The sequence below is a fragment of the Entelurus aequoreus genome, linkage group LG25 (assembly GCF_033978785.1).
Source record: "Entelurus aequoreus isolate RoL-2023_Sb linkage group LG25, RoL_Eaeq_v1.1, whole genome shotgun sequence".
NCBI classification, from domain to species: Eukaryota; Metazoa; Chordata; class Actinopteri; order Syngnathiformes; family Syngnathidae; genus Entelurus; species Entelurus aequoreus.
This window is the reverse complement of record NC_084755.1, coordinates 33,662,576-33,679,892: the sequence shown is the minus strand read 5'-3', so window position 1 is coordinate 33,679,892 and position 17,317 is coordinate 33,662,576. Positions and strand designations below refer to the sequence as shown.

Genomic DNA, 17,317 nt, shown 5'->3' with positions numbered 1-17,317 from the left:
CGTTGGAAACAATAATACTATTTTATTTGTTACGCACTTGTAATATAAATACATTCTAAAGTCCTGAAATACAAACCAATATTCTAAAACAATAAAAGCTTAGCCATTAAACACTATCAGTGAACCGCACTAAAAGAACACCTCCAGGCAACTTCAACCCTTGACTAACACCCTCCCCCCACCACATCCCACCTCCCCGGATTGTAAATAACCAAATGTAAATAATCAAATGTATTTCTAATGTATATACTTGTTTTTATGCTATCTGAACTCACTATGTTCTCTGCTCGCTGTACATATCCTACCAAGTCAGACCTACACTGTTTCAATGCCCATTTCTCTGATGATGCAATTGTTGATGACTGAAGTGCTGATATCAACCAAACCTCATCCCACCCCCCGGATTGTACAAACCCCGTTTCCATATGAATTGGGAAATTGTGTTAGATGTAAATATAAACGGAATACAATGATTTGCAAATCCTTTTCAACCCATATTCAATTGAATGCACTATAAAGACAAGATATTTGATGTTCAAACTCAAACTTTTTTTTTTTTTTTGCAAATAATAATTAACTTAGAATTTCATGGCTGCAACACGTGCCAAAGTAGTCGGGAAAGGGCATGTTCACCACTGTGTTACATGGCCTTTCCTTTTAACAACACTCAGTAAACGTTTGGGAACTGAGGAGACACATTTTTGAAGCTTCTCAGGTGGAATTCTTTCCCATTCTTGCTTGATGTACAGCTTAAGTTGTTCAACAGTCCGGGGGTCTCCCTTGTGCTATTTTAGGCTTCATAATGCGCCACACATTTTCAATGGGAGACAGGTCTGGACTACAGGCAGGCCAGTCTAGTACCCGCACTCTTTTACTATGAAGCCACGTTGATGTAACACGTGGCTTGGCATTGTCTTGCTGAAATAAGCAGGGGCGTCCATGGTAACGTTGCTTGGATGGCAACATATGTTGCTCCAAAACCTGTACGTACCTTTCAGCATTAATGGCGCCTTCACAGATGTGTAAGTTACCCATGTCTTGGGCACTAATACACCCCCATACCATCACAGATGCTGGCTTTTCAACTTTGCGCCTATAACAATGCGGATGGTGCTTTTCGTCTTTGGTCCGGAGGACACGACGTCCACAGTTTCCAAAAACAATTTGTAATGTGGACTCGTCAGAACACAGAACACTTTTCCACTATGTATCAGTCCATCTTAGATGAGCTCAGGCCCAGCGAAGCCGACGGCGTTTCTGGGTGTTGTTGATAAACGGTTTTCGCCTTGCATAGGAGGGTTTTAACTTGCACTTACAGATGAAACGACCAACTGTAGTTACTGACAGTGGGTTTCTGAAGTGTTCCTGAGCCCATGTGGTGATATCCTTTACACACTGATGTCGCTTGTTGATGCAGTACAGCCTGAGGGATGGAAGGTCACGGGCTTAGCTGCTTACGTGCAGTGATTTCTCCAGATTCTCTGAACCCTTTGATGATATTACGGACCGTAGATGGTGAAATCCCTAAATTCCTTGCAATAGCTGGTTGAGAAAGGGTTTTCTTAAACTGTTCAACAATTTGCTCACGCATTTGTTGACAAAGTGGTGACCCTCGCCCCATCCTTGTTTGTGAATGACTGAGCATTTCATGGAATCTACTTTTATACCCAATCATGGCACCCACCTGTTCCCAATTAGCCTGTTCACCTGTGGGATGTTCCAAATAAGTGTTTGATGAGCATTCCTCAACTTTATCAGTATTTATTGCCACCTTTCCCAACTTCTTTGTCACGTGTTGCTGGCATCAAATTCTAAAGTTAATGATTATTTGCACAAAAAAAAAAGTTCATCAGTTTGAACATCAAATATGTTGTCTTTGTAGCATATTCAACTGAATATGGGTTGAAAATGATTTGCATATGATTGTATTCTGTTTATATTTACATCTAACACAATTTCCCAACTCATATGGAAACGGGGTTTGTAAATAATTAAATGTATATACTCTGATGATTAACTTGTGTGATGACTGTATTATGATGATAGTATATATTTGTACTATGAATTGATTTACGTGGACCCCGACTTAAACAAGTTGAAAAACTTATTCAGGTGTTACCATTTAGTGGTCAATTGTACGGAATATGTACTGAACTGTGCAATCTACTAATACAAGTTTCAATCAATCAATCAATAAGAAACATAAACATGCAAAATAGTGGGGGTTTTTAACAGTGGTAAAAATATTTCAGTGTGTATATAAGAACTTTTTGAGCATATTAAACAATGCAGTGATAATAATGATAACCGTGATGATTTTGGTCACAATATCCGTGTTATGAAATGTTCATATCGTTGCATCCCTATATGGAAAAACAAATGGTAACACGGATTCAAACCTGCGATGTCATTCTTATACAAGCTGTTGTTATTGCCTCACCAGCATTTTGGGGAGAAGGAATGGTTCAGTCCACCAATACCAGGTTCTTTCTTACTAAGAAGGAATTCCTGCAGTTTCAGCTTCACCTCTGTACTGGCAATGGCACCTTCCATACATGCATAGAAACGCAGTTAGCACAAGAAGAGAAACTGTACTTCATGGTCTTGTACATAGAGCAATAGCAACAGCCTTTGTAATAACCTACTCTCTTTGCCTTTCTCCTTATTCCGCAATAAAATCAGCTGTTGCTCCAGTCGTTGTTTCTCTAGTTCTTCATGCCTTTGTTGTTCCAGTTTCAGCTTCTGTTCCATCTCCTGCTGTCGCTTCGCTGCCAATAGCTCCTGTTGTTGCTTACAAAAGCATACAATTCTCAAAATGAAACAAGTGACAAGCTGAACTGTCATACGGTGTGGTGTGTGTGTGAGACCACATTTTAAAAAAAGTAGCATTATGTCTCATTCATGTGTTCACTGTGTAAACTAAATAATTACCTTCAGGTGTTCCTGTAGCTGGACTTCATGTTGTCGGGTTAGTACTTCATGTTTTTTCTGGAACTCGGCAAATAGTAGTTGTTTCTGGAGTTCTTGCTGCTGTTTGAGGAGCACTAGTTCATGCTGGAGTTGTTGCTCTCTAAGGGTTGTGTCCACTCCTGCTGCTCCCACAGACAAAGATCCCACTCTGAGTTCAGTACGCAAGTCAACAGGGCCTCCACCTCCTCCTCCTCCACCTGAGCTTTCTTCTGAACCTGGGAAAAAAACATACATACTTATAACTAATCCTGCTTACAAACACACAAATAAAAAACCTTAAATAATTAATCAATTTGAAAGAACAATGGCCTGTAAAGGATTGTCTTTCAAGCCTGAGGTATTTTTCCTTACAAGTTTAACGACTTGACTCTGAATGGTTTGATTTGGTGCGTCAAGACATTTGCGTTTCCGTCACAGGACTGCATGCTTGAGGGTGTTTGTTACGAATGACGCATTTCAAAAACTTTGATGAGGGAATTTTGACCTTTTAACTGAAATGTGAAATAAAACAATGGTTTGTAAGACAACCCATCAGTGAAAATATTAACACTCACAAATTCTGAGCCTGATTCTAAAAATCGACCCTTTGCAGCTTAGGTTTTATTTAAAAGAATCTAGATCAGGGATGTCCAAAGTCCAACCCGTAAATCATTTTTGGCCTGCAGCTTGTTTATTATAGGCATTTTTAATCAATTAAATTAATTTAATTTAATGAAATATATTAATGAGGTTACATATGCTTAAATAGTAGTAGTTTATTTCGGACATGGTTACAATTTGCATCAGAATACATATTTTACAGTTCTGCTGGTTGAATTAGAATTGTCAACAGAACAATCCTTTCCTCATGTCATCTCGACACTATATGTTTATAGATAACATTTAGAGATGTCGATATATGCTTTAAAATGTAATATCGGAAATTATCGGTTTCGGTTTCAAAAAGTAAATTTATGACCTACACGGACGTAGGGAGAAGTACAGAGCGCCAATAAAACTTAAAGGCACTGCCTTCGCGTGCCGGCCCAGTCACATAATACCTACGGCTTTTCACACACACACAAGTGAATGCAAGTCATACTTGGTCAACAGCCATACAGGTCACACTGAGGGTGACCGTATAAACAACTTTAACACTGTTACAAATATGCGCCACACTGTGAACTCACACCAAACAAGAATGACAAACACATTTCAGGAGAACATCCGCACCGTAACACAACACAACAGAAAAAATACCCAGAACCCCTTGCAGCACTAACTCTTCCAGGACGCTATAATATACACCCCCCGCTACCACCAACCCCCCCTCCCTACCCCAGCCCTCACCAATCTCCCGAATTGGGAGGTGTCAAGGTTGGCAAGTATGCTCTAGTATACTCTGGACTGAAGCTGTGTGCCTTCATTGTTTTTGTAGCTGTTGTTTTAAGGCATGTTAAAAAAAATAAAAAAATAATGCACTTTGTGAAAGTCAAAGTATAGTATTTGCCATAGTTGTAGTGGGTATCAGGATTATCTCAGGGAGAGCATGTCCCAAATTCCAAGCTGCTGTTTTGAGGCATGTTAAAAAAAATAATGCACTTTGTGACTTCAATAATAAATATGGCAGTGCTATGTTGGCACTTTTTCCCATAACTGGAGTTGAAGTTGTTCTCTTATTTTGGAAAACCTTGTTTTTGATTGATTGATTGAAACTTGTATTAGTAGATTGCACAGTACAGTACATATTCCGTACAATTGACCACTAAATGGTAACACCCCAATAAGTTTTTCAACTTGTTTAAGTCGGGGTCCACGTTGATCAATTCATGGGAAAGTTACATTGTTTAATGCATCCAGCGGGGCATCACAACAAAATTAGGCATAATAATGTGTTAATTCCACGACTGTATATATATCGGTATCGGTTGATATCGGAATCGGTAATTAAGAGTTGGGCAATATCGGAATATCGTCAAAAAAGCCATTATCGGACATCTCTAGTAACATTAGTTATTACACTGATTTGCTTTATCACTTAAAAAAAAGCTAGAGTGGCCTCTTGCCTCCATTAATTATTCTGTAAGCGGCCCTCGGTGTAAAACGTTTTGACAGCCCAGTCAAGATGATCAATGCCATACAACTGCATTAAGATTTACAGCCTGTGCCAAACTACGTTGATTAAAGAGTAACAAAAAATGATCTGGTATCAAATTAGGGGACAACAAACTGACATGAACCAATGAACTAAAAACATTATTTTCGCCACAGATCTTTGCCTCAGTTGAAAGTCTGTTGACTGAATGTTTTATTACAGTTATTGTTCACAATCTAAAATTGGGAAATTTTGTGTAGATGTTAGATACTTGACAAAGCTAGGGACCGTGGCAGACTAGTCTTTTTTTATTTATTTTTTTAACTACGAGTAGGTTACCAACTAGAGATGTCTGATACTGGCTTTTTTGCCGATATCCGATATTGTCCAACTCTTAATTACAGATACCGATATCAACCGATACCGATATATACAGTCGTGGAATTAACACATTATTATGCCTAATTTTGTTGTGATGCCCTGCTGGATGCATTAAACAATGTAACAAAGTTTTCCAAAATAAATCAACTCAAGTTATGGAAAAAAATGCCAACATGGCACTGCCATATTTATTATTGAAGTCACAAAGTGCATTATTTTTTTTAACATGCCTCAAAACAGCAGCTTGAAATTTGAGACATCCTCTCCATGAGGAAGTTGAGGTGGGCGGGGTTGGGGGGAAGAGTTAGTGCTGCAAGGGGTTCTGGGTATTTGTTCTGTTGTGTTTATATTGTGTTACGGTGCGGATGTTCTCCCGAAATGTGTTTGTCATTCTTGTTTGGTGTGGGTTCACAGTGTGGCGCATTTTTGTAACAGTGTTAAAGTTGTTTACACGGCCACCCTCAGTGTGACCTGTATAGCTGTTGACCAAGTATGCTTGGCATTAACTTGTGTGTGTGAAAAGCCGTAGATATTATGTGACTGGGCCGGCACGCAAAGGCAGGGCCTTTAAGGTTTATTGGCGCTCTGTACTTCTCCCTACGTCCGTGTACACAGCGGCGTTTTAAAAAGTCATAAATTTTACTTTTTGAAATCGATACCGATAATTTTTAAACAGATACTGATATTTACCGATATTACATTATAAAGCATTTATTGGCCGATAATATCGGCAGTCCGATATTATCGGACATCTCTTTTACCAACCTAAATTAACCCTGGATTGCGTACTAGCGCTTACTAAATAAAGTTCATGTTCTTGATTAACTTTGCTGACATTCCAAAGTGCAGGTCAAATTGTAGATGACCTATGATGCAATTCTAAAATACTAAGGCACTCTTTTCTGCACCTTATGTGTGTGTATATATATATATATATATATATATATATATATATATATATATATATATATATATATATATATATATATATATATATATATATATATATATATATATATATATATATATATATATATATATATTTATAAATTAATGTGTGTATACTGTATATATTAGGGCTGTCAAACGATTAAAATATTTATTCGCGATATCGCATTGTTCATAGTTAACTCAAAATTAATTGTGATTAATCGCAGATAGATTTTCATCATTAATAAGTATACCCTAGACAGATAATTTTCAAGTTTTAACACCATCCATCCATCCATTTTCTACCGCTTGTACCTTTCGCGGTCGCATGATATACTAGTTACTATGGTAATCTAATTAGTTACTATGGTAATCTAATTAGTTACTATGGTAATCTAAGTCACAGCAACTCAGACGAGGCACCAAGCAGTGTGGGTGGGGAGCGTTTCCACAGAGTGTTTCCAGAGCGAGCCTGAAAATGCGGGTGTCAGAGATTTTTAAAACAAAGTTCTAAAGCTTAGTGATTTATCAGATTGTAGGTGGGATTTTTTTTTTACCCTTCGTGTTCATATTTCGCTGTTTGTTGCATTTTTGTTGCCTTTCGCTTGATTGTAAAATATGTCGATGAGGAGGGGGTGTGACGTTCATATGTTGTCAATATTCAGTGTTTTATGCTTCGTAGTTAATATTGTAAATCCATCCATCCATCCATCCATTTTCTACCGCTTGTCCATTTTGGGGTCGCGGGGGGTGCTGGAGCCTATCTCAGCTGCATTTGGGCGGTAGGCGGGGTACAAACTGGACAAGTCGCCACCTCATCGCAGGGCCAACACAGATAGACAGACAACATTCACACACTAGGGACCATTTAGTGTTGCCAATCAACCTATCCCCAAGTGCATGTCTTTGGAGGTGGGAGGAAGCCAGAGTACCCGGAGGGAACCCACGCAGTCATGGGGAGAACATGCAAACTCCGCACAGAAAGATCCCGAGCCCAGGATTGAACCCAGGACCTTGAACGGACAATTAATTTGCTTTAATAAAATGTGTTTTAAACATTATGCTTTTTTAAACAGTTCATTACAAAAACGACAAACACCATTTAATGATAATAAAAAAAAATTGCCTCCTGTGTGTTGTCTTGCAAATGTTGTATTTTGTAGAAATACAGAATTTGTAGCACTTGAACTGTATTGAATTGAATTGAAGTATTTATTTCAAACCTGCACAGTACAACCACACATTTTTTTTTACAACTTAGCAGAGAAATTTGTGCAAGGCTTGAAAAGAGGTTGGATGAAGCAGATGCTTATAATATCCCAACCCCTCTCACTCATTCCACATTTAACATAAACAATATAATACAAGAACAATATATGAGACAAGACAAGATGAGACAAAACACACACACACACACACACACACACACACACACACACACACACACACACACACACACACACACACACACACACACACACACACACACACACACACACACACACACACACACACACACACACACACACACACACACACACACACACACACACACACACACACACACACACACACACACACACACACACACACACACACACACACACACACACACACACACACACACACACACAGGCCCAAACACTCTCTGACCATAGACCTCTCTCCCATCGCACTGTGCTGAGGGCATCACTCTCTTTCCTCCTCATACTTCTTCAGTACTTCTTTTTTAAACAACGTTTTAAATTGAATCATGTTAGAACACGTTTTTAACTCGTCCCCTAAGTTGTTCCACAGACTGACTCCACGCACTGAAATGAACATTGATTTTAAAGTTGTTCTAAATCTAGGCAAATATAATTTGTTGTTTCCTCTTAGACTGTAACTATGGTGAGCATCTCTATCCTGGAATAGGTTCTGTATATTGGATGGTAGAGAGTTTCGGGATGCCTTAATCACATCGTGCAGTTTAAGTTGCTTTAACTCCATGAATAGTGGATTTGAATGATGTCTGTAGTGAACATTGGACACAATCCTAATGGCCTTTTTCTGCAGAGTGACTAAAGGCTGTAGATGGGATTTATAACAATTTCCCCAGACTTCAACACAATAGTTTAAATACGACATAATAAATAAATGAAACAATAACAGCAGAGCATTGGTGTTCAATAAATGACATGATCTCCTCATCATTCCAACACATTTAGCAACTTTTGTCCTCAGGTAACTGCCATGAGATATTTTCATTAGGGATGTCCGATAATGGCTTTTTTGCCGATATCCGATATTCCGATATTGTCCAACTCTTAATTACCGATACCGATATATATAGTCGTGGAATTAACACATTATTATGCCTAATTTTGTTGTGATGCCCCGCTGGATGCATTAAACAATGTAACAAGGTTTTCCAAAATAAATCAACTCAAGTTATGGAAAAAAGTGCCAACATGGCACTGCCATATTTATTATTTAAGTCACAAAGTGCATTATTTTTTTAGCATGTCTCAAAACAGCAGCTTGGAATGTGGGACATGCTCACCCTGAAATAATCCTGATACCCACTACAACTATGGGAAATACTATACTTTGACTTTCACAAAGTGCTTTTTATCTTTTTTTTTATTTTTTAAAACATGCCTCAAAACAACAGCTACAAAAACAATGAAGGCACACAGCTTCAATCCAGAGTATACTATAAACTGGGCTTAATCTGCCCTGTTCTTAACGTATTCGTATGAGTAACAAAAATGTGCAAATAAAAACAAGAAAGCACAAAAATAAAACACTGCTTCAGTCTAGACTAGTAGACAAAACAGCCATTATTTAAAGTGCATGAACATTAATAAAACTGCTTCAGTCTAGACTAGTAGAAAACACAGCCATCCTTTAAAGTGCATGGGGAAAAAAGGCACAAAACATAAATAAAACAGCTTCACTCAGCTCAGACTATTAGTCTATTTGTGCAACAGATGAAGCTCAAATTTAATTTCTTTTTCTCCTTGTCATCACGTGTGAGAGGTAGATTTTTCTGAATGAAAACAAGCATCTGCAAGGGGTTCTGGGTATTTGTTCTGTTATGTTTATGTTGTGTTACGGTGCGGATGTTCTCCCGAAATGTGTTTTTCATTCTTGTTTGGTGTGGGTTCACAGTGTGGCGCATATTGGTAACAGTGTTAAAGTTGTTTATACGTCCACCCTCAGTGTGACCTGTATGGCTGTTGATCAAGTATGCTTGCATTCGCGAGTGCGTGTGTCAAGCCGTAGATATTATGTGATTGGGCCGGTAAGCAAAGGCAGCGCCTTCAAGGATTAATTTGCGCTCTGTACATCTTCCTGTGTCCGTGTACACAGCAGCGTTTTAGAAAGTCACAAATTTTACTTTTGGAAACAGATACCAATAATCTTGAAACCAATACCGATAATTTCCGATATTACTTTTTAAAGGCCTACTGAAACCCACTACTACCGACCACGCAGTCTGATAGTTTATATATCAATGATGAAATCTTAACATTGCAACACATGCCAATACGGCCGGGTTAACTTATAAAGTGCAATTTTAAATTTCCCGGCAAATTTCCGGCTGAAAACGTTTCGATATGATGACGTTTGCGCGTGACGTCAATGGTTGAACCGGAAGTATTGGTACACCATTGTATCCCAATACAAAAAGCTCTGTTTTCATCGCAAAATTCCACAGTATTCTGGACATCTGTGTTGGTGAATCTTTTGCAATTTGTTTAATGAACAAGGAAGACTGCAAAGAAGAAAGCTGTAGGTGGGATCGGTGTATTAGCGGCTGGCTCCAGCAACACAACCAGGAGGACTTTGAGTTGGATAACAGACGTGCTATCCGACGCTAGCCGCCGACCGCATCGATGATCGGGTAAAGTCCTTCGTCGCGCCGTCGATCGCTGGAACGCAGGTGAGCACGGGTGTTGATGAGCAGATGAGGGCTGGCGTAGGTGGAGCCCTAATGTTTTTATCATAGCTCTGACGAGGTCCCGTAGCTAAGCTAGCTTCAATGGCGTCGTTAGCAACAGCATTGCTAGGCTTCGACAGGCGGCACAGCATTAACCGTGTGGTTACATGTCTAGTGTTTGGTTCGGTGTCTCCTGATAATAGTATTGTTGATCTTCTGTCTATCCTTCCAGTCAGGGGCTTATTTATTTTGTTTCTATCTGCATTTAAGCACGATGCTATCACGTTAGCTCCGTAGCTAAAGTGCTTCACCGATGTATTGTCGTGGAGATAAAAGGCACTGTGAATGTCCATTTCGCATTCTCGACTCTCATTTTCAAGAGGATATAGTATCCGAGGTGGTTTAAAATACAAATCCGTGATTCACAATAGAAAAAGGAGAAAGTGTGGAATCCAATGAACCCTTGTACCTAAGTTACGGTCAGAGCGAAAAAAGATACGTCCTGCACTGCACTCTAGTCCTTCACTCTCACGTTCCTCATCCACAAATCTTCCATCCTCGCTCAAATTAATGGGGTTATCGTCGTTTTCTCGGTCCGAATCGCTCTCGCTGCTGGTGTAAACAATGGGGAAATGTGAGGAGCCCTTCAACCTGTGACGTCACGCTACTTCCGGTACAGGCAAGGCTTTTTTTTATCAGCGACCAAAAGTTGCAAACTTTATCGTTGATGTTCTCTACTAAATCCTTTCAGCAAAAATATGGCAATATCGCGAAATGATCAAGTATGACACATAGAATGGATCTGCTATCCCCGTTTAAATAAAAAAAATTCATTTCAGTAGGCCTTTAAAGCATTTATCGGCCGATAATATCGGCGGTCCGATATTATCGAACATCTCTAATTTTCATCTATTACCACTCCTAGGAATGAATTTTGCATTCAGAAGAGAAGCAGGTCCATGTTTAGATACCAGTTTCACGCATTAATGACACAATATGTGGATTGTTATGATCATGCTTTGACTGTCAAAGATGTTCGGTAATACCCATCCATCCATTTTCTTTTGGGGTCGTGGAGGGGCTGGAGTTTATCCCAACTGTAATGTGTGATATTTCTACCTGAATAAATGTTTCTGATATTCTGTACATAACATGTTGTACAAGTTAATAGTCTTCATATTGCTGCATGACAATGTTTCAACTAGGGATGTCCGATAATATCGGACTGCCGATATTATCGGCCGATAAATGCTTTAAAATGTAATATCGGATATTATCGGTGTCGGTTTCAAAATTATCGGTATCGGTTTAAAAAAGTAAAATTGCTGACTTTTTAAAACGCCGCTGTGTACACGGACGTAGGAAGAAGTACAGAGCGCCAATAAACCTTGAAGGCGCTGCCTTTGCGTGCCGTCCCAGTCATATAATATCTATGGCTTTTTGACACACTAACAAGTGAATACCAAGCATACTTGGCCAACAGCCATACAGGTCACACTGAGGGCGTCAGTATAAACAACGTTAACACTGTTACAAATATGCGCCACACTGTGAACCCCCACCAAACAAGAATGACAAACACATTTCGGGAGAACATCCGCACCGTAACACAACATGGACACAACAGAACAAATACCCAGAACCCCTTGCAGCACTAACTCTTCCGGGACGCTACAATATACAATCCCCCCCCCCCCCCCAACCCCGCCCACCTCAACCTCCTAATGCTCTCTCAGGGAGAGAACCGATACCGATATCTACACAACTGTATATATCGGTATCGGTTGATATCGGTATCGGTAATTAAGAGTTGGACAACATCGGATTATCGGACATCTCTAGTTTTAACCTTCTCTAATAATTAATAAAATGTAATATTCAGCCTGCCAATCATTCTGTAATTGAGGACTCGACCAGAACATGTATAAAAGAATTTATACAATATTTCAGACAGTCAGAAAAAAAACCCACCCGCCCCCGTATTCCTCAACTGACCTACTAGCATTTCTGCAGGTGAAAATACCACAGAATAACATTACAAAACACCTCTGACAAAGCATGATCGTTCCCCTAAATTACCAAAATACCTGTGACGGTGGGGGCGTGGTCAATATGATGTCATCGCATAATTTGCTATGATGCATATATTCTTCACAAATCCGTTAAGTATAGTATTAACATGCATATTTTTCTTACATAATATCGTTTTGTTCTATTTTTAAATTGTTGTTGCTTATTGTACAGTGTGCTTGGTTGAGAATTTTTATTTATTTATTTATTTATTTTTTTAGAGCTTTCTCCAATCCTTTTTGTCATACTTTCGTTAATAAAAACGCCCGGCAACAAATCTATCATTTATTTCCAGTGTTATTGGAGACGGTACTCGTGTTCAGAGACTCTGTTTAGATACTTCTGTCGCGCCATGTCTGTGAAGAAAAGCTAACCGCAGAGAGCCTGACGTCACACTTGCTTCACGCTGCTGCTGCTTCACGTCTGCAGGCGGACAGAGACCTTCAACTCTCACTTTATCATATAGAATATGAAAAGGGGCATTTTCTTTAAAGGTTTAAAGAAAAAATAGATTGGTTGCATTGAATAAAACTAATCCCCTTTTCCACTATGAAATACCACTCAGCGATTTATAAGGACTCCCTACCCACCTTCTCCACTTCCTCCCCGCTGTTCATTTGCTGATCCTACTGGGCTCTGCATCCCAGATGGGAGGCTGCTCTTCACCTCCAGTACTGCAGGGAGAGAGGAAATGATTGATCAGTGGGGACAATGTTTTCAGGGGCATCGCAGAACATTGCATCATTGCCTACGAACACATAGTTGATCATTCATTCAGATGACCTACAATAATTGAAAGCAGAGAGGGACACAACAATCTTCCGCCTATAACCACAAGCTTTGAATTAGTCTAGCGATCTAGCCATCTTAAGTTCACCCCGTTGTAGCACGACTTAAACCTATATTGACAGAAGGTTGGAATGTTCAGCTCGACTGATTGGTCAAAAGGGGTCAGGCACACTCGAGGCTGAGTTTACAACTTTTGGATCGCACGGTCCTGGTTTATTTACAGTGCATTTGGAAAGTATTCACAGCGCTTCACTTTTTCATTTTATGTTACAGTCTTCTTCCATAAATGGAAAACATTCATTTTTGTCCTTAAAATTCTACAGACAATACCCCATATTCAAATTTTTGTAGTTAGTGTATTAGATTCTGCAACTAGTGTTTGGATCCCACTGTACGCAATATCTGAAGAGCATGGAAAAAAGCATTTCACTGTGGTGTACACTGCATGTGACGAATAAAACCTTGAACTTTGAACCTAATGACAATGTTAAAATGTTGTTGTTTTTTGTTCTTTTAAATGCAAATAAAAAAAAAAAAAATTGGTTCATGTGTGTTGTATGTTTATTTGCTATCAAAGCTGTACCAATTGTGAATTCCACCAATTCTTTACGTGGCCATTAATAAAGATTCTGAAATTCTGAAAAAACAGAAATCACATGTACATATAAATAGTAGGGGTGTAACGGTACACAAAAATTTCGGTTCGGTACGTACCTCGGTTTAGAGGTCACGGTTCGGTAAATTTTTTCGGTACAGTAAGAAAACAACAAAATATAAATTTTTTGGTTATTTATTTACCAAATTTGTAAACAATGGCTTTATCCTTTCAACATTGGGAACACTGTAATAATTCTGCCCACGTTAATCAACATTAAACTGCCTCAAGTTGTTGCTCAGATTAAATAAAATGACAAATCTTTTCTTCTACATATAAAAAGTGCAACACTAAACAGTTTCAAGTCAACTCATCATGCTTAATTTATTACAGCATTTGGGAAGCCTGTAGTTGATTTTTATTATGTAAATAATAATAATAATAATGGATTAGATTTATATAGCGCTTTTCTAGACACTCAAAGCGCTTCACAGAGAAGTGAGAACCCATCATTCATATTTACAACTCATTCATTCATCATTCATTCTCCGGTGTGAGCGGCACCGGGGGCAAGGGTGAAGTGTCCTGCCCAAGGACACAACGGCAGCGATTTTGGATGGTAAGAGGCGGGGAGCGAACCTGCAACCCTCAGGTTTCTGGCACGGTTGCTCTACCCACTACGCCATACCGCCCCTAAATGTTATATTTTTATCAACATGTGATAGCAGGGACCCTGCCATTCAAAACTAGGCTGCTGCATTACTAATGATTAATGTAACTATAGATGAAAAAAATAGTACAATAGCAATAGGAGAGACTATTCATCTCTGAACACCATGGAGTTCATGTAGGCTTTATGATGCACTTACATTATTATATCAACCATCAGAGACAGAAACTCTTCATTTAACATAATGTCCTGCTTCAACACAGCTCAATCAACACAGAAAAAGGTAAAGTGAAATAACAGAGACAGGGCTTTGCTGTCCATAACACACAAACACACACCGCAAAATTAGCTAACGTTACGCTAAAAGCAAATTAGCCTTCACCTCAAGCCAGGACTGCGAGCGAGCTGAGCTGCCTTTTATATTTCTAGAAGGTCAACGGGCTCACAGTGACGTTACAAGTAGTTGACTGGGAGGTGTTTATTATAATTTGGGGAGAGTCCGCTGCCTGATGCTTACCTGCTAAACGCTAAGCACTGACTACATGCGCTCTGAATACGCACTGCTGATTGGCTGTTACCGCTCTGTTTGTAACCAATCAGATGGTTGTGTGGGTGGGACAATGATGGGTGCTGTGTAGAGTACTGACAGAGACAGAGGCAGAAGGAAGCGTAGGAGGCTACTTAATATGTTCGTGTGGAAACTCGTTCGGTACACCTCCGAACCGAACCGAAACCCCCATACCGAAAGGGTTCAATACAAATACACGTACCGTTACACCCCTAATAAATAGCCTTTGCTCAACACCTTTGGCAGCAATTACAGCCTCAAGTCTTTTTGTATACGATGCCACAAGCTTGGCACAACTATTTTTGGGCTGCTTTGCCCATTTCTCTTTGCAGCACCTCTCAACCTCTACCAGATTGGATAGGAAAGGTTTGTTTTCATCCAGGATGTCTCTGTATATTGCTGCATTTATCTTTCCCTCTAACTTGACTAGGCTCCCAGTTCCTGTTGCTGAAAAACATCCCCACAGCATGATGCTGCCAACACCATGCTTGGTATTGGCCTGGTTTCCTCCAAACATGACGTCTGGAATTTACGCCAAATAGTTCAATCTTTGTCTCATCAGACCAGAGAAATTTGTTTCTTTCAGGTGCATTCTGGCAAACTTTTTACCAAAAAATGGCTTCCGTTTGGTCACTCCACCATACAGGCCTGATTGGTGGATTGCTGCAGAGATGGTTGTCCTTCTAGAAGGTTCTCCTCTCTCCACAGAGGAATGCTGTAGCTCTGACAGAGTGATAATCGGGTTCTTGGTCACCTCCCTGACTAGACTAAGTACAGGCAATGTACAGAGACATCCTGGATGAAAACTAACCCTTCTCATCCAACCTGATGGAGCTTGAGAGGTGTTGCAAAGAGAAATGGGCAAAGACAAATGGGTGAAACAGCAAAAAGATAGGTATACCAAGCTTGAGACCTCATATTTAAAAAAACATTAGGCTGTAATTGCTGCTAAAGGTGCATCAATCAACTAAGTATTGAGCAAAGGCTGTGAATACTTATGTACATGTGATTTAAAAAAAAATGGTTTTATGTTTAATACATTTGCAAACAAATGTTTTACACATTGTCATTATGGGGTATTGTCTGTAGAATTTTGAGAACAAAAATGAATTTATTCCATTTTGGAAAGTGGCAGTAACATAATAAAATGTGGAAATAGTGAAGCGCTGTGATCTCAGGGCATTCAAGCGATAGCAAGTGGACTGTTTGGTTTGTCTTAGAAGACGTTTTGCCTCTCATCCAAGTAGGCTTCATCAGTTCATGCTCATAGACTTAGATTGGTCAGATTTAGTTTTAGACTTAGATTGGTCAGATCTAGTCCAGTTGCGATCGATTGAATGATTGGGATTACAATGAGTTAGATGAACTCGAACATCCATAGACAAGCGCTGCGAATACTTTACAGATGCACTGTAATTTTCACAAAGGGATTTTGGTTTATTTATAGGACCAAAAAAAAACTAAGCCCCAAACTGGACAGCGTTTGCGATGTATTGTGTAATAATAATTCAATATGCCTGTTGCTTCTAAAATGTATCATAAAAGACACCAGGAGTTCCTCATTCCTTTTTCTTGAGATGCAGCAAAGATGCCGGTTTCCCATGTTTATACTGTATATTAAAGGCCTACTGAAAGCCACTACTACCGACCACGCAGTCTGATAGTTTATATATCAATGATGAAATCTTAACATTGCAACACATGCCAATACGGCCGGGGAAGCTTACTAAAGTGCAATTTTAAATTTTGCGCGAAATATCCTGCTGAAAACGTCTCGGTATGATGACGCCTGCGCGTGACGTCACGGATTGTAGAGGACATTTTGGGACAGCATTGTGGCCAGCTATTAAATCGTCTGTTTTCATCGCAAAATTCCACAGTATTCTGGACATCTGTGTTGGTGAATCTTTTTCCATTTGTTCAATGAACAATGGAGACAGCAAAGAAGAAAGCTGTAGGTGGGAAGCGGTGTATTTCGGACGGCTGCAGCAACACAAGCACGTAGCCGGTGTTTCATTGTTTACATTCCCGAAAGATGACAGTCAAGCTTTACAATTGGCCTGTGGAGAACTGGGACAACAGAAACTCTTACCAGGAGGACTTTGAGTTGGATACGCAGACGCGGTACCGTGAGTACGCATGAGCTGCGGCTTCCAAACATTTGATCGCTTGCCCGTACGTGCGTGCCGCTATGTGCATGTCACGTACATAACTTTGGGGAAATATGTGCTGTATGAACTTTTGGGAGGTGAACGGTACTTTGGGCTGTGGGATTGAGTGTGTTGTGCGGGTGTTTGATTTGTATTGGCGGGTTATATGGACGGGAGGGGAAGGTGTTTGTTATG

General features: G+C 39.6%; 1 protein-coding gene across 5 annotated transcripts in view; it reads right to left on the bottom strand.

Annotated features, from left to right (window-relative positions):
* hdac5 (histone deacetylase 5) overlaps positions 1–17,317 on the bottom strand; it is a 122,516-nt gene that overhangs the window by 45,872 nt on the left and 59,327 nt on the right. For 4 of the 5 annotated variants that reach the window (XM_062036761.1, XM_062036763.1, XM_062036764.1 and 1 more), the window contains 4 exons: positions 12,941–13,024; positions 2,932–3,185; positions 2,646–2,790; positions 2,441–2,546 (listed from right to left, as the gene is read on the bottom strand). In XM_062036761.1, coding sequence (XP_061892745.1) covers positions 2,441–2,546; positions 2,646–2,790; positions 2,932–3,185; positions 12,941–13,024 — 589 coding nt within the window. The remainder of the gene's footprint in view (positions 1–2,440; positions 2,547–2,645; positions 2,791–2,931; positions 3,186–12,940; positions 13,025–17,317) is intronic. The other variant, XM_062036765.1, reaches the window with a different exon arrangement.